This window comes from Artemia sp. Qi Xiang Cuo, chromosome 12 (genome assembly GCF_049724085.1).
Source record: "Artemia sp. Qi Xiang Cuo chromosome 12, ASM4972408v1, whole genome shotgun sequence".
Taxonomy (NCBI): Eukaryota; Metazoa; Arthropoda; class Branchiopoda; order Anostraca; family Artemiidae; genus Artemia; species Artemia sp. Qi Xiang Cuo.
In genome coordinates this window covers 42,639,340-42,666,269 of record NC_142805.1, presented here as the reverse complement: position 1 = coordinate 42,666,269, position 26,930 = coordinate 42,639,340, and the positions used below count along the sequence as shown (strand labels likewise).

Below are 26,930 nucleotides of genomic sequence, written 5' to 3'. Positions count from 1 at the left end.
TGTATGTCAATTATAGAGATTATGCCACTTTAGGGGTTGAAATATGTAGTCAGGTTTGGACGGGTGGTAACAGCTAATTCAATATTACTTAAACTCATATGTTCAATCAATTTACCAGCTTTATTTGCTGGTTTATTCCCCCACAAAAGGCTATGGGCATTGAAGTCTCCACAAATAATGATATTTTTTAACATATTAGAATTATTTATATAATTGAAGAAATCCATGGCATCTCTAATTTGGCCATTAGGGTTATAAAAGCTTATTATGTAGGTTTTTGTATTATTTAGCCAAATACTGATACCAATCGCATCAACATCATTTGCAAAATCTGGAAAGTTGATGCCACAGAATTTTATATTATTTTTAACTATTAAAGCTACCCCACCTCCTTTTCTCTCTGATGATCAATCCTTTCTCAGGATAGTATATCCCAGAGACTTAATTTGTTGATTTTGGGTTAAATGAGTTTCCTGGAGGCAATCAATATTAATGAAATTAATATTCATAAAAGATATTAGTTCATTTAGCTTATTTTCTGTGAGTGATCTTACGTTCCACTGGAGTATTGATATGTGTTGTGATGTTGATTTATTTTTCATATGACTGTGTATCAATGTTCAGCTTTGTTAATAGTAAAGCAAGATCTTTTTTTGCTTGAATGAGCATATCATCAGGGATGTAGATTTTTGCCAATTCTGCATTGATTTTTGTTTTCTGTAGTTTATGTATGCTCATGGCCTGAACTGCATTACAGTTTAGAATGAATAAGCATATATTTGGGGATTGCGTGTTTGGTGGTGCATCCTGTTTGTCAATTAAGGGATTTATTCCTGGTAATGTTTCTGGTATGTTTCTTCTTGGGAGGGGGGGCCAGGCTGACCTCATCTCACCGGACAAGGAGGCTTGTTGACTTGGTGATTCCTTCTGATAGGGATGTGAGCTAGGGGGCTTAGAGGATGGTGTTTTATATGGGGTACTTGATGCATTGGGGGTTTTGGTTGGTTTCATTACAGGCTTTATTTGGTATTGTTGGGCAGCATTTGCTTCCATTGCTGCAAAGGGGTATGGAATGGCCTTCTCTTTTGCTATTTGGAGAGTTAGTGCTCTTTTCTTATATGCAGGGCAGAGTGATTTATTGGAAGATTCCTCTGGGCCTTTGCAATAGACACATATAGGCTGAGTGCTGTTGCAAGTGGTCAACTCTTTAGGATGGAATGCTTTACAATTACTACACTCTAGAAGAATTCATTTACATTTGTTTGTTGTGTGTCCCAGATTGAGACACTTAAGATACTGAATAGGCTTTGGTTTGTAATCCCTGTGCGGTTTGATTTGCCCAAATAGGAATAACTTTTCTGGGATATTAATTTTTTCCTTTAGTGTAAATAAGAAGGATCTACTTGTTTTTAGGCCATTAGAGTTAGGTTTACCAAGTTGGGTAACATCTTCAACTGGGATTGTGTTGCCAGCCCTATCTGAGAGCCCTTCTTTTAACTCCTGAATGGGCATTTCTGGGGGAACATTATAAACTACTATTTTTGTTGGGGATTCTTTTGGGTTCCATTTAGATGCATTAACTGGGGTATTCAGAAGGGATTTTAGATTAATTATTGTGTCTGCTGATTTCTGATCTTGGAGAGCTATTAGCAGAGATCTATTAAGGTGAATATTAAGAGAGAACATTGATTTTATCAATTTGAATACCAATTGTAACTCTTATTGCAGTAATCTTTTATTTCAAAGGGGGTAATAGGAGAAATTTTAAGGTAAATTCCTAAGTTTTGGGAGGGATAATCTTGGGCAGGGAGAGGGGAAATGCTTTAGATTGGGGAGATTTTTTTCCTTTTTTTAGAGCTTCTAGAAAGTACCTCTTGAAACCCATTATCATCATTTATAGTGACATTAGCCTCTACACTGATCATTATCCTATTCTCAGAATTGGAGCTATCATGTGCTATAGATTAGGAGACTTACCAATCACATCTTGCCAGGAGGAGCGCGACTTGGGAGTTGTCATTGACAGCAACCTTGCCTTCCAGGCCCACTACAACAGCATTATTGGGAAAGCAAATCGTGTTGCAGGAGTTTTAAGGTGCAACTTCATTTTTGGAAATGATAAGACCCTTTGCCTTCTCTACAAAGCTTTGTTACAGCCAATCCTTGAATATAGTTTTTGCACTACATGTCCCTTTTACAACAAATACATTGAAGCTCTTGAAAAAGTTCAAAGACAAATAAAAAAGTTCTATCCGACTTTGAGAAATTTATCCTATGAAGATAAGCTCCAGAAGCTCAAACTTCCTTCACTAGCTTATCAACTGCACCGAGGAGACCTCATTGAGGTGTACAAGCTTAGCTACAATGCCTACAAAAACCTCCAGGCTAACAATGTTTTCAACTTCAGCCACACAAACCTTCATGGCCACAACCTCAAGCTTCAAGAGGGAGGGGTTTCAAAAGGACATCAGCTGTTGGGCATTCCAGAACTGAGTAACACAACACTGGAACAAGCTCCCCTTTGAAGTCATCAATGCCAACTCATTAAACTTGTTCAAGCAGGAACTGGACAAATACTATGGTGAAAGTGCCTACAATTTTTTTTCAATATAAAAGATTTTTGTAGAGGCCCTGTGACCTATTTGTTTTGCATTATATTATTATTATTATTATTATGTGAACTTTGTGATAGTGAGCTTGACCAGCCAATATGGGTATCAGTTTCACTAGGTATTTGAGGTGGGATCTGGGGGGACTTTTTTTTGGAGGACTTCTAAGCATTGCCTATTGGAATAAGTTTTGAACTAAAACAAGAAAGGATATTACAAAGATAACAAACCATCTGCACTCTACTGTGGGGAAATTTTCAGGATCAAAAGAAACACCACAGTATGGCCCTGAGGAGGATTTGAGCACAATTGGTTTGGTATAACTACTGATTAATTGAGATAATAATTCACAAGAAATTTATTTTAAATTTCTTAAAATGTTGCTGCTGTATAGCTCCATGCTTTTTTTGGGAAAGTTGATATTTTTTGTTGCTAATTGTTTGTGTAAACCATGATGATTATGATGGCACTATGAATCATCTGTTGAAGAAAAAGAGCTGTCCACAGCACTACCTATCCAATTAGAATAACTTCAGGTAGTCTAGTTTAATAGATGGCAGGACACTATGGCAAATGAAGTACCCTATATCTGGGCAATGGATAAATATTTAGTTTTCCAGTTAATTTCTTATAATAGATAAGACTTTTCTAAACACATTGTTATAACTTTATATATAAATAGAACACCTGGTAACACCAAAAAGCAGTGATTTTATATTATTAAAAATTTATTCTCTGGGCCAATACTTCATCACTATCATCACACAACTGGTATTCCAGAAAAATAGCAATGGGTTTTTGGACCACAACTTTTTACTACAGCATGATCCAATATACTGCAGTAATAAGAACCTGCCTTCTTGGTCAAATTTTCACCAATAATTTGTCAGCATAAATTAAGGTCAATATCTACCAAATCATATTAATGAGTTAGGAATAAAGTGAATACACCATTTGATGCCTTTTTTATTCTGATTACAAATATAATAAGAATTTCTATCGGAAATTAATTTCAGCCCCCCCCCCTATATATGCTATACCTAAACTAACTCTGAATTGGCATATAATAGAAATGCTTATTATATTAATAATCAGCATAAAAAAAAGGCATCTAATGGTGTATTCACTTTAGTCCTAACTCAATAATATGATTTGGTAGATATTAACCATAGCCTATATAGAGGGGGGGCCTGAAACTCATTTCTGATAGAAATGCTTATGATATTTGTAATCAGCATAAAAAAAGGCGGTAAAATTCTACTTTAGTTACTTTTGGCTATCTTGGAAAGGGGTTGGGTTAGGAAAATGAAACTTTCAGGGATGGATGTACATGCTAAGGTTTGTCCCGGGAAGGTACTTTGAAGTACCTACCTCCCCTCATCCCCCCTCTATATAATGGTAAATTACTGCACATTACTAGTTGTTTTTAACTCATATTTCATCCTATAGGCTATTACTATCATAAATATAAATCACTGCTTACATTACACAACTTCTGCTTTTAACCTTGTTCATTAAAATATATTCCAAAATCCTATTTAAATCCTCAGCCATTTAATTTTCAACCCATGCTGACTTTCTTTATGGTATATGAAACCAGCTTTGTTGTGATGTCACACTTGCCTTATCAGAAATCCTTACCCTTAAGGGTAGCAGGCACATGCCAAACAACTCTGTTGATAAGACCATTTAAACTGTATTAATTAAGGAAAGGATTTGACAACAGAGACCAGTAAAAATAACCTACTCTTTTTTAGAGGACAAATTATGTCATGGGAAGATGTTTTTGAAGTTCCCCTTCCACCCAAACTTAAAATTTTCTAAAATTCTACTTTAGAAGCTTTTAAAATATTTCTAAATTACTAAAAGATAGAGTGATAAAAACATCAGAATTGACTTCAGAGGACACATTATATCATGTGAAAATGTTTTTGAAATCACGCGTCCCCAACCACAAAATTTTATAAAATTCTACTTAAGAAGATATTAAAATATTTCTAAAGTACTGAAAGAGCCAGTACTCAAAAAATCAGACTTAACTTCAGAGGACACGTTATATCACGGGACGATGTTTTTTATCTCCCCCCTCCCCCCAAACTCAAAATTTTTCAAAATTCTACTTTATAAGCTTTTAAAATATTTTAAATATTTCTAAAGATCTAAAAGATAGAGCGCTAAATACATCAGAATCAACTTGAGAGGACAATTTATGTCAGGGGAAGATGTTTTTTAAATCCCCCTTCCCCCCAAACTCAAAATTTTACAAAATTCTATTTTAGAAGCTTTTTAAATATTTCTAAAGCACTAATAGATAGAGTGCTAAAAACATCAAAATCGACTTCAGAGGACACGTTATATCACGGGAAGATGTTTTTGAAATCACCCTTCCCCCCAAACTCAAAATTTTCTAAAATTCTACTTTAGAAGCTTTTTAAATATTTCTAAAGCATTAACAGTTACAGTGCTAAACACATCAGTCTCAACTTCAGAGGGTAATTTATATGAAAGTAAGATTCTTTTAAAACCATCCTTCCCCCCAAACTAAAAATTGAATAAAATTCTGATTTTGGATATTTTTAAATATTTATAAATAAATCAGAGATATAGTTATAAAACCGACATACTAGATTATTATATTTAAATCCTTTAAAAAGTAACTATTTCAAATTAAGGCAAAACGCATAATCCGTTGACCTATCTTTCCCATATCTTAATAGAATAAGTCAGTTATATTTGTTCGACTATTCATACTATTTAAGAATAAAACAATTAATTAATGATTCAACAGATATTACGAGTTACAGCTTCAGTCTGTAAATGACAATTATTGAGATATGTCTTGCAATTTTTGTGAAATAAATTTCTGTGGTGGTATCGTTCAATTTCCTACTGTTGAGGCAGTCTTAGGGTTGTATTATAACCATGGCATGTTATTGAGAAGCAGGAATTGCGATTTTTGTTGGCAGATTTGCGTGAAATATAGAAATTCGTTCCATTGCCAGAAGTCTAGGCTTATACCTATCCAAGGTGGCTGTGAATATTCTCAGGTTAAGTATAATTTTTCAAAATTGATCTATAACAAAACATGGATGGCTCGTTCACACCTTTCTGAGCTAGAAAATTTCCCTTTTTTGATGATTTGGCTTCAAATACCGCCTCCAAGGGAGGATTTCATGATCAACAATGTTACTTGTTGTAAACAAACCTTTGTGGATTGGAGCCAGTTCTGAAGAGAGGTTTGTATGTACATATGTCATTCAAACTTCGCTCCTGTGGGAGGAGAAGGAGTCATTGTTGAGATAGATGAAGCCCAATTTGGGAAGCGTAAATATAATAGTGGTCAGATTGTCAAGGGTAAATGGGTATTTGGTGGAATAGAGCGAGGAACTGGTAATTCATTCATGGTTTCTGTGCTGGATAGAAGTAGTGCCACGTTGTTGGGAATTATCCAAAACCGAATCCTGCCAGGGACAACAATTATCAGCGACTGTTGGAGGGCCTACGATTGCCTGGGTAGCCAGGGCTCTCAGCATTTACGCGTCAACCACAGCATATTTTGTTGACCCTGCAACAGGTGCTCACACACAAAACATCGAAAGACACTGGCGTGACGTTCGAGACAATATACCCAGATATGGCAGAAGAGAAGAACATATGGAAGGATATCTGGCAGAGCACTATTTCAAAAAAAATATTCAATCTCCTCAAGAATGCACCATTTCATGAAACATATATCGGAGCTTTATAACCCCAACTAATTTGTTTTTTATGGGTATTATTTACTAATTAATGTTTAAAACGTTGTAACAGAAAATTTGGCAATATACTGTATCTAACCCCATTTGTTCTTAAAGCAATTCAAATGTTTTTGTCCAAATAGTTTAGTGTAGCAATCTTCATTCTTGAAGCTACGAGATGTTATTAAAGTGTAAATAAGGAGGGGGAAAGAGGGGGCAGAAGTAAATATTTGACTATAGATTATTCGGTACTTGTGCATTATAAATAACCCACCACTATACACGAAAGAAGTTAAGTTTGGTTACTGTTAATGAAATAAGATAAAATAGGATGAAAATATAATAGTTTAGAAACAAATTTGGGCTATATATTTGAAAATGAGGGGGTGGGGGGGGGGTAAAACATAGCATATATTAAATATTTAAACTAACCTAGGTAACTTTTTCCCTCCCTCAACCCAAAAAACAACAGTTTAAATATTGTAAACGCAATAAGAAATCACGCTTTGCGATCCATTTGTCTAACAAATGCCCGTTTGTCTGGTTTCCTTGTACAGTCTATAGCAGTGGGTTATTTATAATGCACAAGTACCGAATAATCTATATTCGTTTTGAGTATTTTTTTGGAAACCCCTTAACATTTTGAGTTGGGTAACCACATAAAACATATTCAAATAGCTTAATCCTATAATGTTGAAAAATTTTGCTTTTCTTTTTTACATCCGAGATTTAAAATATGTAAAAAATGTTGGAACTTACATAAAAATTTTCTTTTGAGGGTGCAAAGCTTAGTTGAAAGGAGATTTGATAGCGGGGGGAGGGGGTGGGCGGGGGCAGTGGTAAGCAACCTGCTCGCTGTGCCCCTGTTTATACTAATCTAAGCTGACCATTTCGTTGCAACGTTTTGCACCGGAATAATACTCTAAAATCTGGTTGATAAATTGCATGTCTAACAAATTTGTCTGAGTTTTGTAAAAGGGGGAAACAACCCCTAAAAGTAAAAGATTTTAATAAAACTCATACCATCAAATTTGTGGTTCTTGGCGAATACCCGCCGGAAATTCCCCCCGGAAAATACCTCCCCGCAGAAAATATCCCCCCCCCACGGGAAATACCCTCACGGAAAATCCCCCCTCCCCCCAAAAAATACCCCCGTGGAAAATAAGGCTTTTCAAATTATCAACCAGATTTTAGAGTATGAAGGGGGAATGGGATGAATGGTAAGGGGGATTTCTAAAACTTTGAATAACCTTCAAAAGTTTTTGAGTTATAGCAACGGAACCTTGCAAAATAGATCTTCTGTTTAAATGAAGTACAACAAAATTGTTTTCAGCTTCAAAACTTTGCTCAATCTCAACTTATAAGGTTATAAATATATGCAAATACATTTCCAAAATTTTGGAAATAAAACATTGATAGGCTATGGCTTAAAATTCTGCTCAAATAACTGAAATTACATTTTCAGAACTAAAGCCAGAGAAAAAGAAACTGATAACTGAAAATTAAGGTAAAATGCTGTTTTGTCAAAATTTCAATGGGTATTTCAAAAACATCTTCCCATGACATAAAAAAACATCTTCCCATAACATAAATTGTCCTCTAAAGTTGATTCTGATGTTTGTAGCGCTCTATGTCTTAGCGCTTTATAAATATTTAAAAAGCTTATAAAGTAAAATTTTTTAAAATTTTTAGTTTGGGGGGAAGGTGGATTTCAAAAAAATCTTCACATAACATAAATTATCCTCTAAAGTAGATTCTGATGTTTGTAGCGCTCTATGTCTTAGAACTTTAGAAATAATTAAAAAAGCTTCTAAAGTAAAATTTTGTAAAATTTTGAGTTTGGGGGGAAGGGGGATTTTAAAAACATCTTCCCGTGATATAACTTGTCCTCTGAAGTCGATTCTGATGTTTTTAGCACTCTGTGTCTTAGTACTTTAGAAATATTTAAAAAGCTCCTAAAGTATAATTTTAGAAAATTTTGAGTTTGGGGGGAAGTGGGATTTCAAAAACATCTTCCCATAACATAATTTATCCTCTACAGTTGATTCTGATGTTTGTAGCTCTCTATGTCTTAGCGCTTTATAAATATTTAAAAAAACTTCAAAAGAAAAATTTTGGAAAATTTTGAGTTTGGGGGAAGGGGGATTTCAAAAACATCTTCCCATAACATAATTTGTCCTCTGAAGTCGATTCAGATATGTGTAGCGCTCTATCAATTAGTGCTTTTGAAATATTTAAAAATCTACTAAATTAGATTTTTTGAAAATTTGGAGTTTGGGGGGAAGGGTGATTTCAAAAACATCTTTCCATAATATAATTTGTCCTCTCAAGATGATTCTGATGTTTGTAGCACTCTATGTCTGAGAGCTTTAGAAATATTTAAAAAGCTCCTAAAGTAGAATTTTTGAAAATTTTGAGTTTGGGGGGAAGGAGGATTTTAAAAACCTCTTCCCGTGATATAACGTGTCCTCTGAAGTCGATTCTGATGTTTTTAACACTCTATCTATTAGAGCTTTAGAAATATTTAAAAAGCTACTAAAGTAGAATTTTTGAAAATTTTGAGTTTGGGGGGAAGGAGGATTTTAAAAACCTCGTCCCGTGATATAACGTGTCCTCTGAAGTCGACTCTGATGTTTATAGAACTGTATGTTTTAGCGCTTTAGAAATATTTAAAAATTTACTAAAGTAGAATTTTTGAAAATTTTGTGTTTAGGGGTACGTGGTTTTTTAAAAGCTTTTACCGTAATATAACGTGTCCTCTGAAGTTGATTCTGATGTTTTTAGCACTGTATCTTTTAGCGCTTTAGAAATATTTACAACATCTTATAAAGTAAAATTTTGGAAAATTTTGTGTTTGGGTGAAGGGGGATTTTAAAAACCTCTTCCCGTGATATAACGTGACCTCTGAAGTCAAGTCTGATGTTTTTAGCACTCTATGTCTTAGTGCTTTAGAAATATTTAAAAAGCTTCTAAAGTAGAATTTTTGAAAATATTGAGTTTGGGGAGAAGGGGGATTTTAAAAACCTCTTCCCGTGATATAACGTGCCCTCTGAAGTCGATTCTGATGTTTTTAGCACTCTATTTTTTAATACTTTAGAAATATTTAAAAAGCTTCTAAAGTAGAATTTTTGAAAATTTTGAGTTTGGGGGGAAGGGGGATTTCAAAAACCTCTTCCCGTGATATAACGTGTCCTCTGAAGTCGATTCTGATGTTTTTAGCACTGTATCTTTTAGCGCTTTAGAAATATGTAAAAAATCTTCGAAAGTAAAATTTTGAGTTTGGGGGAAGGGGGATTTTAAAAACCTCTTCCCGTGATATAACGTGTCCTCTGAAGTCGATTCTGATGTTTTTAGCACTCTATGTCTTAGTGCTTTAGAAATATTTAAAAAGCTACTAAAGTAGAATTTTAGAAAATTTTGAGTTTGGGGCGAAGGGGGATTTTAAAAACCTCTTCTCGTGATATAACGTGTCCTCTGAAGTCGAGTCTGATGTTTTTAGCACTGTATCTTTTAATACTTTAGAAATATTTTAAAAGCTTCTAAAGTAGAATTTTAGAAAATTTTGAGTTTGGGGGGAAAGGTGATTTCAAAAACCTCTTCCTGTGATATAAAGTGTCCTCTGAAGTCGATTTTGATGTTTTTACCACTCTATCTATTAGTGCTTTAGAAATATTTAAAAATCTTCTAAAATAGAATTTTGGAAAATTTTGAGTTTGGGGGAAAGGGGGATTTCAAAAACATCTTCCCATGACATAAATTGTCCTCTAAAGTTGATTCTGATGTCTGTAGAGCTGTATGTCGTAGCACTTTAGAACTATTTAAAATATTTAAAAAGCTTCTAAAGTAGAATTTTGAAAAATTTTGAGGTGGGGGGCCGGGGGGAGTTCAAAATAATCTTCCCGTGATATAACGTGTCCTCTGAAGTTGATTCTGATGTTTTTAGAACTCTATGTATTTGTTATTTAGAAATACTTAAAAAGCTACTAAAGTAGAATTTTTTAAAATGTTGAGTTTGGGGAGAAGGGGATTTTAAAAGCCTCGTCCCGTGATATAACGTATCCTCTGAAGTTGATTCTGATGTTTTTAGCACTGTTTCTTTTAGAGCTTTAGAAATATGTAAAAAAGCTACGAAAGTAAAATTTTGTAAAATTTTGAGTTTGGGGGTAGGGGGATTTTAAAACTATCTTCCTGTGATATAACGTGTCCTCTGAAGACGATTCTGATGTTTTTAGCTCTCTATGTCACAGTGCTTTAGAAATATTTAAAAAGTTACTAAAGTATAATTTTAGAAAATTTTGAGTTTGGGGAGAAGGGGGATTTTAAAAACCTCTTCCCGTGATATAACATGTCCTCTGAAGTCGATTCTGATGTTTTTAGCACTTTATCTTTTAATACTTTAGAAATATTTTAAAAGCTTCTAAAGTAGAATTTTAGAAAATTTTGAGTTTGGGGTGAAGGGGGATTTAAAAAACCTCTTCCCGTGATATAACGTGTCCTCTGAAGTCGATTTTGATGTTTTTAGCACTCTATTTATTATTGCTTTAGAAATATTTAAAAATATTCTAAAATATAATTTTGTAAAATTTTTGAGTTTGGGGGGAAGGGAGATTTTAAAAACCTCTTCCCATGACATAAATTGTTTTATACTGTTTAGTCTGATGAATGTCGCGCTCGCGTATGTAGCTCTTTAGTAATATTTAAAATATATTAAAAGCTACTAAAGTATAGATTTGAATAAATTTGCGCGGTGGGGGCGGGGGGCTTTCAAAAAAATCTTCCCGTGATATAACGTGTCTTCTGAAGTCAATTATGATGTTTTTAGCACTGTATGTTTAAGTACTTTATAAATATTTTAAAAGCTTCCAAAGTAGAATTAGAGAAAATTTTGAGTTGGGGGGAAGGGTAGTTACAAAAACATTGTACCGTGATATAAGGTGTCCTCTGAAGTCGATTACGATGTTTTTATCACTCTATCTTTTAGTACTGTAGAAATATTTTAAAAGCTTCTAAAGTAGAATTTTAGAAAATTTTAAGTTTGGGTGGAAGGGGAATTTCAAAAACATCTTTCCATGACATAATTTGTCCTCTAAAAAGATTGGGTTATTTTTACTGGTCTCTCTTGTCAGATCCTTTCCTTAATTAATACAGTTTAAATGGTCTTATCAACAGAGTTGTTTGGCATGTGCCTGCTACCCTTAAGGGTAAGGATTTCTGATAAGGCAAGTGTGACATCACAACAAAGCTGGTTTCATATACCATAAAGAAAGTCAGCATGGGTTGAAAATTAAATGGCTTAGGATTTCAATAGGATTTTGGAATATATTTTAATTAACAAGGTTAAAAGCAGAAGTTGTGTAAGGTAAGCAGTGATTTATATTTATGAAAGTAATATAGGATGAAATAGGAGTTAAAAACAACTAGTAATGTGCAGTAATTTACCATTATATAGAGGGGGGGGGGATGAGTGGAGGGAGGTACTTCAAAGTACCTTCCCGGGACAAACCTTAGCATGTACATCCATTCCTGAAAGTTTCATTATTCCTAACTCAATAATATGATTTGGTAGATATTGACCTAAATTAAAAATGTGGTCTCTGTTCTGGAAAGCAATTGAAAAGAAAAATGTATTTAATATTTGTGATTTATAGAATAAGTATCAAGCATTAAAAGTTACAATTCTAGAATCAGAAGAAAATCAGCTTTCTGTGAATATGTGAATGAAACTGAAACATTAAAAGGATACATACATCAAAATAGGTATTTCCAAAAAGAGGCCATTTCAAAAAGTTCATGGTAAATTTGCAGTGGGCCATATAATTTAGCTAGGATGAAAGCAAAAACATCATTTGATGCTTTTTTATGCTCTTTCATAATTTATATAAATATCTTTGGAACCCCATTAAGGGCCCAAGATACAATTAGCCCCAGAAGCAATTGAGTTATAAAAGGGCATCAAATGATGTTTTCACTTTCATCCTAGCTAAATTATAGTACCACCTAGAAATTTACATTAACGTTACCCCATCATTTACTAGTCTATGGAACTATTTAGCCTAGACACCTGAACAAAAATAGCCTAGTGTTGACTCTAGTGCCCCCCCCCCTTGATAAATATCTGAGAACCTTTATAAATAGGTCAATGTATTTTGCCATAAAAATTGATAATTTTACGCTGATCATATTCGTCAATTTTTTCAAATAATCCAGTTTACCAGCCAATTCCAGCTTTTCCAATTCTTCCTATATTGAGCATGGACAGGAAAAATTTTCTACCCTTCTTCAATTAGTGTTGCCAGGTTTTTGCATAACGTATTGCCCAAACACGAGCAATCAATAGCCCAAAGTACCCCAAAAATAGCGAACGCTATTATAACCCTATTATAGCGCTGTTATGGGTAAATTATAGCGCTTTTTATAGCGCTATTATAGCGCTATTATAGCGCTATTATAGCGCTATTATAGCGCTAATATAGCGCTATTATAAATTATATAAATTATAGCGCTATTATAGCGCTGTTATGGGTAACAAGCTGTTATGGGTAAAACAAGGAAGAAATACAATCGGCATATCAGATAACCTACACATAAACCCAAAGATAACCCTGAATCCTATAGGCCCATAATGATTACTCCTATGAGGGGAAAATAATGGAGAAAATGATCTATCACAGACTCCTCTGGTTTGTTGAAAAAAATAATATGATCCCTCACACTCAAACTGGATTCAGGAAACACCACTCCTCAACAGATACTTTCATTTTGCTAACAAATACAAAAAATGAATCATTCTCAAAAAATAATGTCCCAGTTGCAGCTTTCCTAGATTTTGAAGGGGCATATGACAATGTGAACCACCAAATCCTTTTAAATAAACTTGAAAACCTTGGACTACCCCTAAGCTAGTATCTTTTATAAAATCCTTCATAGAAGTGTGAAGTTTCATTGTTTGTGTTGGTTCAGCCTCTTCACCCCAAAAGACAACAACCAAAGGCCTACCTCAGGGAGCAGTCTTCAGTTGCCACCCGTTTGCCCTATATCTCTGGGACATGAGCCTACCCCACACGAATCTACAATATACTGATGATCTGGTGCTATGGTCATCTGGCAACACCTTTGAGATGGCACAGTCAAATCTGCAAAAGTCACTTTTCCAATTTGAAAAATTCTCTAAACATTCAGATTTACCCATTGCACCTACCAAGTCAAAAATAGTCCAATTTCACCGAAAGCGTAACCATGTTAATGCAAAACTAACTCTAAAGAAAACAACTATTCCAAAAGATAGGTCTCATACTTGACCAATAACTTAATTTCCACATCCACATTTCAAACACAATAAAAATAATGCTATAGAAAAACAAATATACTAAAAAGACTTCTTTCCACACCCTGGGGCTGTAAGGAGAAAACCTTACTCCCGTTTTGTAAATCACATATAAGACCCCATATTGACTATGGGCTCATCGTATATGGTGCATGTGCAAAGACCCAGATGCAAAAAATTGAAACAACACAAAATGATATAATACGTCGCATATTTGGTCTTAGGATACCCACCAGCACCAAGTTTCTACTTATGGAGAGTGGATTAACAACAATAAGGGAGAGACGTAGCTTTCTCTTGCCAAAACATCTTACAAAAATTGAATCAAATAGCTTACACACCCTACATAATTGGTTAAGAAATCCAGCCATGTATAGAGGCATTGCAAATGAGTATGCCAACATTCAGAAGAAGTTCCCCGTCCCAGCAAAGTCTATTGCACCCACTTTCCCCCAATCCCCTCGATAGAATTGGTGAATTCCCAGAATAAATACTGATTTCTCAAAGTGGAATAAAGATTTAACCACCATTGCTTTTGTCCAGAAAAAATTTGCTGAACTTAATACAATTTCCTATAAAAACCATTTCCAAATATTTGTTGATGGGTCAAAAATGAATGAGAAGGTAGCAAGTGATGCTTTCCTTGCTCACCTGAAAATTGCAATGGGCGAGAGATTATATAATAACTTATCTATAATGTCTGCTGAGTTAAATGCCATAATCATGGCATTAGAACACCTTAAGGAAAACCAACCTTGGTTGGTTGTGACAAAAGCGGTTGTGACAAAAGCCGGGTTGTGACAAAAGCCGGGACCCGGCCTTTGGCAAGTAGTAGGCTTGTATATATCGATTCTCGTTGTAAGTAGCAATCTCAAAATGGGTGAGCTTTGTTTGGGTACTCGGGAAAATGTAGGGTTCCCTAGGGAACAGAGAGAACTTTGAAAGGTTTTGTAATCTAAGAGCATAAATCTTTGTTTTTACTTCATTGCTTACACGTTCTGATGCTCACTTTCTCGCATTTGCAGGTAATTCTCATAGCCGACTACCCCTTAACCGCAAATTCCCTCCTTCTTGCTGCGGCATATCTTTCAGCCGAATATTTCTTTGATCTTCCGTTTTGTCTTTGAGTAGTTTTAATTCTTCCTGCCACTTATCTTCGACCCGTATGTTTTTTTTGTTCTTAACTTTAGTTTTTGACTCATTGTAACTGTTGCTGACGGAAGTATTATGACTGTAAATACTTGTGCAGCTCTGTGTACAGTTGTAATTAAGATAAATTAATTTATCCTAGTTTCTGTCTGACTCCAAGATCCTTCTCCGTGATTGAATTTTTCAAACTAACAAAATTCACCCTTTCTGCTTGGTTAATTTCGTTGTGATTCCGAAACATTCAGAATACGAAGTTTCATTACATTTATCGATAACTTATCACTCTGATTTCTTGCGTCTAGCATTAGAAGCCTTAAGCGGAAGTGAAGTGGATGCTCAGAAAAAGGGTGTCAGGGTATTATGCGATACGTATATATTATGTTTGTTGGAACGGTAGAGTAGGCACAGAGAAAGAGAGACAAGAACACAAAGACAGACAAAGAGACAGCAAACCACCTTACAGACACATATGCATATATATATATATATATATATATATATATATATATATATATATATATATATATACAAAAACACACATATATATATATATATATATATATATATATATATATATATATATATATATATATATATATATATATATATATATATATATATATATATATATATATATATATATATATATATATATATATATATATATATATATATATATATATATATATATATATATATATATATATATAGAAAGAGAGAGAAAAATACATACAAACACACTGAGTGAGACACACAGACAGACACAGAGACAAGCCAAAAGCCACTCAGATAGAGAGGCATACAGAGAGAAAAAGAGACGCATACAAACACACCGTGTAAGACACTCACACATAGACAAAGAGACAAGCAAACCACCACTCAGACACATATGCATACAGAGGGAAAGACAAAAATTACATACAAAAACGCAGAGTTAGGCAAGCCAACACGCAAAGACAGACATGGATACAAGCAAACAGCCACTCAAAAATACAAACACAGAGAGAGATAGAGAGACAAAATACACATATAAAAGCACAGAGTCACACACAAATTCAGACAACACATAGACAAGCAAACAGCCACTCAGAAACATAGCCACAGAGTGAGAGACCAAAACACATACAAACAAACAGAGTCAGGCCTACAAGACAGACCCAGAAACAAGCAAACAGCCACTCAGACATACGGGCAAAGAGAGAGAGTAGCAAAAATACATACAAACACACATAATCAGACACAAAAACATACAAAGATAGACACAGAAACAAGCAAACATTCGCTCAGACACACAGGCACAGAGAGAGAGAGAGAGAGAGAGAGAGAGAGAGAGAGAGAGAGAGAGAGAGAGAGAGAGAGAGAGAGAGAGAGAGAGAGAAAAATGGATACAAACACACCAAGTCAGACACACGAAGACACAAAGACAGACGCTGAGACTAGCAAATCGCTTTCAGACCCATCTGAATAAAGAGAGAGAGAGAGAGAGTGTGAGAGAGAGAGAGAGAGAGAGAGAGACGAATACAAACAAACCTAGTCAGGCAACAGAGACAGACAGAGACAGACACAGAGACATGCAAACGGCCGCTCAGACATATAGGCCTACAGAGAGAGAGAGAAACGCACACAAACACACCGAGTCAGACAGACACAGAGACAACCAAACCGCCCCTCAGACACATAGGCATAATGAGAAAGAGACAAAAACACGTACACATATGCGGAGTCAGACTCACAAACACACAAAGACAGGCGTAGAGACACGCAAACATCCACTCAGACGCATATGCATACAGAGAGGGGCGATAACAACTACATAAACACAGAGTCAAACACACAAGGATTGACACGGGGACAAGCAAACACCCGTTCAGACACATAGGGACAGAGAGAGAGAGAGAGAGAGAGAGAGAGAGAGAGAGAGAGAGAGAGAGAGAGAGAGAGAGAGAGAGAAATACATAGAAACAAACAGAGTCACACACAAAAACAGAAAAAAACGGACATAGAGACAAGCAAACACACATTTAGACATATAAGCATACAGAGAGAGAGAGAAAAAACACATACAAACACATAGATTCAGACACACAAATACTCAAAGACAGACACAGAAACAAGCATATAGCCGCTCAGACACATGGGCCCGGAGTAGTTAGGCACATAAGCGCTAATTTCCATAAGATTTGTTCATTTTATTGTAAAAGTGCGAAAGTTGGCACAGGTGTGTAGAAAAATACGGAAAATCTGACAGGGGGCAGAACCACATTTTCTTAGCATGTTTTTCCACGTTTCACTGCGTTTTTCCGTGCGTAAAATCGTGTGTTTTTTAAATTGAGAGATTTGGACATTTGAAGGGTCGTTTATGGTTGATTCAGGTCTGCTGATTCTGAATATGTGTTAACTTTTGATCACAGATCAGTAGTTTCCGGGGTATCACCATTTTCATCATCGCAGGTCATCCTCTTTTCTGTATGCTGAGGTAGTAGGTGCGATTAGGGTATCTTTCATGACTAAACCGAGTATGCTGAGTCTGAAAATGTGCCTACTTTTAAAATTCAACCATCTGTCACTGAGTTATCATCACTTTCATCATTGTCGGGTGTAAACTGTCTTTTATACTTCTGTATTGCAAACTCTGGTTCACTTTAACGTGCAAAGACGACTGTGGTCTGAAGGAATGGACCATTTACGGGCATGAAAACGCGGCCCAAAATACCTCATATCACTAGCAAGTTTAACAAAGTTTCGGTTTGGAAAAAATATGACATAGTTGACTGTTTGACGGCAGTGTAATAACCTGACATTTTAAGTTTTAATAAATTGATTTTAATAAAAGCATTTTAAATGCAACAACGCATATTTTATGGGGGTTCTAGATAAAAGTTTTTGGAAATTAACCACCAAACTAAGAACTGACGGAATGGCGGTGAAGATACGGGAAATTTGCAATACCACTTCCTTGTTTTAAAACAGGACGTGTGGTTGAGGCATAAAGAATATAATTGCCAGTTTTGCGATAACGGGGGTTGTCTCTCTAAACTAATTATACTGACCTCTAGATTTTTGGATCGTTTTAGAAATTGTAAGTGTTGATGATTTAACTATTATTTGTATTTTATGCTTATGCCTGTACAATGATTATGAACTGATTATGATTATGCCTCTGTACAATTCCCTCCCTTAATGCTTAATAGAAGTTATCATACTATATCAAAACTCTCTATAACGTTATTTTAGACTCTCGATCAATTCCAGTCAGTACGTCATATTAGTCAGGTCAAAGCCTAAGGCATGCTGACCAAGTTTATTTATCTTAGGACCGTAACTATATCCCCTATAAAGGGAGTAATAAGGTGTCAGCTCTAACCTCATTTTACAACCTTAAACTCACTTTTCCACATCTGGTGGTATTGCCCAAAAACTGGGTCGAAAAGACTAAATAAAAATTGCATATTGGAACAGAAATGGCTTTACCAGATGAAAAAATGGTTTCCCTATCAACGCTGCTTGAAATTGCTAAAATTATACCGGAATACGCGGGCATTTCATATGTCGAAGGGTTCATCGAAAAAATTGAAAAGTTTCGACGAATTAACCGAGTCGTTTGACAATAAGGTAAAATAGCAATGCATTGCAGCGAGGTTAAATGAAAGAGCGCGTAAACACTTTAAGGCAATTAGGGAAAAAGAGCCCAAGGAGGTTAGCACTCTAATTGAATCTTTTAAAACAAAGTTCATAAAAACGAGTGTTTCCGAGAGGCTAAGAGCAGAGCCTCTCGCACTTTGAGGCATTGACATTTAATGCCTCAACTAGTATTAGGGAATGTGCAGACAAAGTTGTTTGGTCTGTATGCTTACAGTTAAAAAAGGAAGAAGTGACGAGACGGTACAAAAAGTACAATTACATACTTTTACGCAAGGGCAACCAAAAAAGCTATTAAGACTAATTTTATCATGGAAACCAGGAAATCTCGAGCAGTCTATAATCCTAGAAGAAACAGAGGTAAAAATTGACAAGGCCATGAAAAAAGTTTAATCAGATGCCAATGAATAGCACAGGAAACGAAGAAAATGTAAAGTAAGGAAGGGGCAAAAGCGTGTGAGATTTGTGGAGCCAGATCATTAACCAAAAAGGCGCGAGGAAGTTCCAAATCTCACCAAGGAAAAATCCTTCCGCATTTGATGACCAAACCCAAGGTATTAGATCCTTAGTGTCTCGGAATACAAAGTATTATGGACACCCACCTCCTCCTCCTGAAGAGAATAGTAGAGCAAATAGTGACAGGCCAAGGTGTACAGAAAAAGCCTTCTATGCGGAAGGGTAGATCACCAAGCAATATAGAAAAGATTCAATTGCTATTGTTATGGCAAACCGCATCACTATGCAGCAGATTGTTGGTTAGAATGCATAAGGAAGGTCCAACATACAAAACAAGACACAAATTCAAAGCACATGGGGGAAGTTTCCCCCTAATATAAAAAATCGCATAAGATAATGCCAGAATACCCTGACATCGGCAACAGGTCACAAGCTGACAAATTTTGGGTGAATGTCCATTAAAATTTAGCACAGGGAATAAAGAAATAAAAGTAACAGTGATAATATGAGTAGGAACCCATTATCCAATACGAGAAGAGATTTAATGTCCTTGGTAAAAGTTTGGATGAGATTTAATGTCCTTGGTAAAAACATGGGTATTTGATGTTGTTTCATGGTTCTGTTTGTTAATGTGTATGTTGTTTGGTGTTTTTTTCATGCTTCTCGTCGCCTGAAAGCAGTTTTGCCGAATCTGTTTTTCCAAAAACGGGAGAAAAACGAGTTTGAAAATTTTGACATTTGTATCTCAGAATCGGCAATAGCTAGAGCGTTGATTTTTTGTTTCAAAATTAAGAAGAAAAATCGCTTATATCGTTGTGCTTATTTTTATTGGTCTAAGGTGAGCCTTTCCTGAGATAAAACGGAATGAATATCATTTTCGGCAAAACCGCCTGAAAATTTCGGAACATAGGTAAGATATGACGAAACGGAATCGGCTCAGCATGAATTAGAAATGCGACTCTCGGCAAAACATATTTCATCTGATAGACAAATTTTAATTTCGACAATTAACTGGGAGTTTTACAATAAAATGTAACAAAAGATCAGTGGGAGGTCTCACTTAGCAACAAGCTTCTTGGAATTTCTGATTTTAACCTTCGGAGCATTAATGGCAGAGGCTGTTTCGGGACACGCTGTGATTTCAGCTGAAGTACTATGTACCTCAGCTCTGTTACAACTTCTAATAAGACTTTTCATATATGCCACATCTACTGCTGGCATGAAACGGTAAAGAGATTCTACGTCTTTTATTTTTGCTGTTGACAACTCAACTACTGTACAAGAAGGTATAGGAGGCAGCAACCTTTCCACAACATTCACTGCTGACACATTGGGCAATGGCCTCCTTGGGCTAGCCTCTGGTGCAATCAGCGCTACAGAAGGAGTAGTATCCGCAAACGAAGTTTTGTAGAACACCCTTTTGCATAGTCCTTGCTATAAGCACTAAGCTATACTTATAGCATTTGGACGTTTTGGCGTAATCAAAAAACTTCTGTTTGGTCATTTGAATAATGACAAACAGGTCACGGGGCCGAACAATCAAAAGCTTTTTTGTCAAGTCTAGTAGCGAAAAGACTTCCTTGTGCTTCAAAGACCTCTCAATGACGCTGTGAACAGCATCCACCTCCTGAATCGTGGAGTGGCCAGGCTCAGAATGCTTCATCGTTATACTCTGGACGTGTGAATGCTTCTTCAGGATGTCTTGCATCATGTAGCTCATTATTTGATTACGATTTTGAGGCACACATGAACCTGACCATGTAACCAACTTTGTGATGTCAGGATAGGTAGTAAAAACCTTATCAAGGATAGCACGAAGACCACTGGCAATATAATTTCCACTTCTACCAGCAGGACATTCTGACCACAAACAACAATAAACTTTTTGATTAGCTCTCCTGTCTGTCTGCGAAAGGTAAGAATAGCAACTAAGTTAAAGCAAGTGATCTTCCTTTTGTAAAAAAAGGATGAAACATCCCCCTTTGGCAAAGAAAAAACGTTTTCAATATCAAAACACAATACGGGGTCATCCGAAGCCCTGTCCTTATCTCTTTCTTCTTTGCTTTCTAGTTTTCCTTTCAAATGTTTTGCTTGAGAGGTTTTGACCTCCTCAGATAATTCAGTACCATTTTGTTCAACCACCTTTTTTTCTTCTAAAGAATCGCATCTGTCAGTTTTAGGCACATGAAACGCAAGATTAAATTCACAATTGAAAACTTCTGTATATGTGTTCCTTGAGAGGCAACTTACCATCTTCCACACACTTACTTTCATACAATGAATGCATTTGGCTTATATTGAGTGAAGGGTCGAGGAACTTTCTGTTGGTTTTGGCACGACAATAATGAGATTCAATGGTTGGGAAGCTTTCAATGTGCTTTCTTATGTATGCGAGATCCTCTTCTTTACTTTTATTCACAGGATTCTGTGGTACACTAACAGGAGGTACTTCACCACTTGATAACTTATGGGCATAATGTATCCGCTTATCATCGATGTCTAGGGTAGCAAAATAAAATCCTTTGCAGACCTCCACAGTTTTCTTATGAACTGACAGATAATAGTGGAATGTATGCTTCCACCGAGTTTCTCTTTTTTGTTCCTTTTTTTAGGTAAAGATTTTGTTGTTTTAAAATATTATATCCTTTTGGAATCTTTTGACAATGCCCAAAAGTTTTTAAACACAATTTGACGATCAGTCTCCGAGAAATGTTCAAAACATCTGAAAGGACACGAATGAGGGCAATTAAAGGGTTTCACTTCCTTCTCCTTTCCATGTACTTTTTTGGTAACAGGGTTCAGATAAACATTTCCAGAGTTTACTGCATTCTTTATCTGATTTTTCACCCACTTTTCCTTGTTATTTAACCTCTTTCTGACTTTTTTGGATGCATTATTTCTCATTTCTGTACCATCATTTCCTTCTTTGGTTGGAGACATGCTAGCAGAAGCTGTTTCACTGATTTCTCTGGTAGCCTCTGGTTCACTTTCTGTTCTATTACTTGTCCAAGTAGTAGGAGAGCTGGACCGGCCAGTATCTTCGCAGAGTGCAGTACTTTCGACTTCTGATGAAGATCCCTTACTGGGTGGAGATTCTGGATCACTTTCTACTTGCGGGAAATACGTCGGGTCAGAATCTTCATCTGAAGACAAATCTTCGGAGCTAAAAAAGAAAGCTTTATGTTCACCCATGTTACTGGAACATTTTCTAAGAATGATTTTAGTGACACAAACTATTTCCGCACCCTTTCATTAGCCTACACACAGACAGGTCAAGGAACAACCACCTCATCTGTTTCCTTGACTGAAATCTTTGACCCAGCTTTTTCTGCCAGTCTAGAACACTAATGTGTTTCCTACTTGGGGAGATAGTCCTTATTCAGCTGGCAAACATCTTCCTAACTGGGATGTGCATGTCAATATTGCATTCATGAGTCTTCCTAACTCTGATGAACACCCCAGATAGGCACTGTGATCCAAAATGCATTAAACCATGATAGGGGTTTGTGACTTCTTTTTTATACTGGTTTACCACAGGAAATTGTTATTGCAAGTGACTCTCCAAAGTTTTATATAACTAAAATTATTAAAAAACAATAAGTTATATTTTCTATTCAATCTTATTTTTAGGGAGCCACTTGCAATAACAGTTACCTGTAGTAAACCAGTATAAAAAAGAAGCCTTTAACCCATGCCTAGGTTTAATATATTAAGGATCACAGTGCCTATCTGGGGTGTTCATCAGAGTTAGGAAGACACATGAATGCAATATTGACATGAACATCCCATTCAGGAAGATGTTTGCCAGCTGAATCAGGACTAGCTTCCCAAGTAGGAAACAGATTAGTGTTCTAGACTGTTTTCTGTCCATGAACCTTCATTAGCACCTCCTTTAGAACTGTTGAAGCAAACTCCAATTAATGCTGCTATACATATTTCTGTCTCAAAATATCTAATTCTTACCTGTCTGTTTAAAAAATATCTGGGGAAATCGACATTTTCAATCTCTTGGGCCTCATAATTATATCTTGTTCATCAAGATAAGAAAGATCGTCTTCTTCTTCTCCAAGGTCGCGTTCAGCAAATCAGCAACTTTCGGCAAAACAGACCATGCTATAATCCCGTATGCGATTCGGCAAAACCGCTTTAAAGAAATCAAAAAATATGCAATTCGGCAAAGGAGAACTGCAAAATAAAGGCAGTTAGAGACGTCTTACAATGTCAAATAGACCATTCGAAAGGAGATTTTTTTTACACAAGATGGCGTTTGTAACTCAGTTCCGCCAAAAATTATTATTTTCGGCAAAACCGCTTTCAGGCGACGTTCTGTTCTGTTTGATGGTTATTTGGTATTGTTTCATGGTTCTGTTTGTTGATGGGTATGTTGTTTGATGTTTTTTGCACGGTTCTGTTCTATTTGATGATTATATGATGTTGTTTCATGGTTCTGTTTGTTGACCAACATGTTTGATGTTGTTTGATGGTTATGAGTGTTGTTTACATCATTGCTGGATAAGAGCGAGTCTAACGGGACAGGATCAATGACACCTCTTTCTAGGCCAGAAGGGGAGTCGGGAATATGAACGGGACAAGTTCGCAGTGACGATAAGGAAGGATTTTTGCTATACTTGTTATTAGTGTGAGAATAGAATTCAAGGAGCGAGAACAGTTTGACCTTATTCATTAAGATATGTTTGTAATAATGAGTGGAATATTTACACTATTAGAAGTTGATAGTGGAGTTGTTAGCAATGATACAAGAGCACCAAATATTGCGGTAGAAATCAGAAGAGGATCACGGCTTCGTCTTGAATGAGATGAAGTATATGCAAGATATGTGTTATCTTTGAGCAAATTTAAAATGGAGGATCAAATATGCTTCGCTGTAAAAGTTGATATAGCACATGTGAATAGACTTAAAAGTACTTTAAATGCAATTGTGAAACAAATAGATGACAATGAATTATAACAGTAACTCTATAAGTGTATTATTTGTTATTGATGTAATTATACATCAAAATTGTTTTAAAATTGAAAACGTCTCCTTTTTTTGTTAGGCTAGCAAATATTCATAAAATAAAACGAATCATGTTTAGTCTAGAGTCAGCAGTGAGAGTGATAGGATTGAAAAATGAAATAATTTGAGAAAGAGATAATTAGGTCGAATCTTGTGATTATGGAAAAACAATTGATTCTAGATGACGATTTTCCCGATTTATCCTTTCAACGGAAGATATTCTCACAGGGGACACTTGACAATTTAATGAAAACTGATTCACCCCCATTGGACTATTGTATGAAGCCTTTACGCCGTGACTCAAAGGCTTTTACTCAATTTATTGATATATTAATTGAAACAAAGCAGAATAATATCGTGGATATGCTTTTGAAAACATTGCCATAGATTCTATGTAGATGACCCCCCCTCCCTTGGAAAGAGGTTACGTCACAGAGTTACTCCTCGCCCATTCCCCTCTGAATTTATCGAATGTGGATCAGTTTCTTTTTAGCTGTGAGAAAGTTGACAACGGAAACCAAAAATGTTCTATACATGTCCACTATGCATGTACACTCTTGGCAGTTGGTCATCATGTGAGAATTGTACAATTATTGATGAGTATAATGGAAAGTGCAAATTATACATTCCCTATAAATTACATAGAGGCTATGCTGTACAAATTAAAGGATGTAATTAATGTCTTGAAGAACCCTAGAGGACATCTATGCTCCAATTGCAACTATGACAAATGTGATCAGTGGGAGAATACTTATCCCGGTTTGATTGGAAAGAACCCCAAACGTGATTTTAGTTTATTTCTACGAGATTGGTATCTTCGTGGATTTAAATTATTTTGGCAGGAAGAATCAGGTCTACGATTCAACTGTTGGGGTAACAAGACAATTTGGTTTCTACGTCATCGTTGTGACGAAAATGCCTATTATGATTATAAACCTAGTGATTTTTATTTGGCAGTTACCGAATGTGATTCACCATTTGAAAACACTGTATGTGATACGATAGAGAATAGATATAGGTGACAATACATAATTGAAGCATCAAATACAAAATTCCATATTATTGCACGGATATACCAAAACCATAGGTTAGGTTAGCCTACCTACGCGGCATACGTAGGCTAACCTAACCTATGGTTTTGGTATTTCCGTGCAATAATGTCGAATTTTGTATTTGATGCTTCAATTGTGTATTGTCATCTATATCTATTGTCTCCCTCCTCAACATTTAGCTCTTTACGCTAAAGTTCGAATTCTGTCCGTTCCGTCTCCTCGGAAAAAATTGGTAAAATTTCCCCCTGAAAATTTTTCCCCTGGAATCACCCCTCCTCATGTAAAATTAATCCCCGTGCAAAATCCTTCCACTCTCTCAAAAGTGTAAAATTACACATTTTTTCTGATAAGAGCTTGAAAGATTGTCTTTAATAATAGAACGACGCACTCATTTTCTAATTTAAGAAGTTGAGGACAAATCCATAAGACAGTCCGGAAATCCGATAATACATTGCCAATTCTTGCCGATGGAATATCCTATGAAAATTGTATATTACATAATTTATTTCGTCAAATTAGTGTCTACATAAATGGCACGCTGGTGAGCACAAGCAACAATCACTCAAATATACAAGCTATATGCAATTTATGCTGATGACACCCAAGTCATATAAGGAATTGAGAGGCACCTCCAATGGATATGAACATATTACTTATACTGATAGTACAGATGCACTTAAAAATGCTGCCACGATATTATTCTGCTTTGTTTAAATTAATATATCAATAAATTGAGTAAAAGCATTTCAGTCACGTCGTAAAAGCTTCATAAAATAGTCCAATGGGGGAGAATAAGTTTTAATTAAATTGTCAAGTGTCCCCTGGGAGAATATCTTCCGTTGAAGGGAGACCTCGAGAAAATCGTCATCTAGAATCAATTGTTTTTCAATTATCACAAGATTTGACCTAATTCTCTTTTTTCAAATTTATTTATTTTTCAATCCTATCACTCTCACTGCTGACTCTAGACTAACCATGATTCGTTCTACTTCAAGCATATTTGCTAACCTAACAAAAAGAAAGGAGACATTCCTTGATTGGCCTAGAAAGAGGTGTCATTGATCCTGTCCCGTTAGACTCAATCTTATCCAGCAATGCTGTAAACAACACTCATTACCATCAAACAACATCAAACATGTTGGTCAACAAACAGAACCATGAAACAACATCATATAACCATCAAACAGAACAGAACCGTGAAAAAACATCAAACAACATGCCCATCAACAAAAAGAACCATGAAACAACATCAAATAACCATCAAACAGAACAGAAGCATGAAAATTAAAAAAAAATACACATCAACAAATAGAACCATGAAACAACATCAAATAACCATGTTTTTACCAAGGACATTAAATCTCGTCCAGACTTTTACCAAGGACATTAAATCTCTTCTCATATTGGATAATGGGTTCCTACTTCCATCATCAAAAAAGTTGAATCTTTTCGGTACTCCAAATAATTCTAATCTCTCACTGTCATGACAACGCAGGCATACATTTTCAATAGTGTTACCGCATGTGGTTGTTTTATAGTTCAAATATTTGTCTTTGTCAGCATTAAAAGCAACGATAATTTGATCATGTGCGCATACTTTCTTGGAAGGTTTCACCTTCACATTTTTTTAAATAAGATGTAAGTTTTTATCCTTCCATTGTATAAATAATACTGTTTGAAAAAAAAAATAATACAAATAATAAATACAAAAAAAATAAAAAAAAGTAAAAAAAATGTTACTACAAACATTATTTTTCTAATAGGAAAAATTACGACGAACATATCTATATCATCTTCATTTCGTATTTCGAAAGTATCGGAAGTGATTTGTTTTTTAAGTATATTTTCTGTTATTTTAAGATATGAAATTTTTTTAATTTCAGTTCCAAAAAAATTCTAAGTAAAAAAGAAAATAATGTCACTGCAAACATCATTTTTCTAAAAGAA

General features: G+C 35.4%; 1 protein-coding gene across 1 annotated transcript in view; it reads right to left on the bottom strand.

Annotated features, from left to right (window-relative positions):
- LOC148946138 (uncharacterized) overlaps window positions 1-12,616 on the bottom strand; it is a 50,331-nt gene extending 37,715 nt beyond the window's left edge. The window contains exon 1 of the mRNA XM_089097817.1: window positions 12,559-12,616. Coding sequence (XP_088953943.1) covers window positions 12,559-12,599 — 41 coding nt within the window. The 5' untranslated portion in view covers window positions 12,600-12,616. The remainder of the gene's footprint in view (window positions 1-12,558) is intronic.
- Window positions 12,617-26,930: the final 14,314 nt, after the last annotated feature.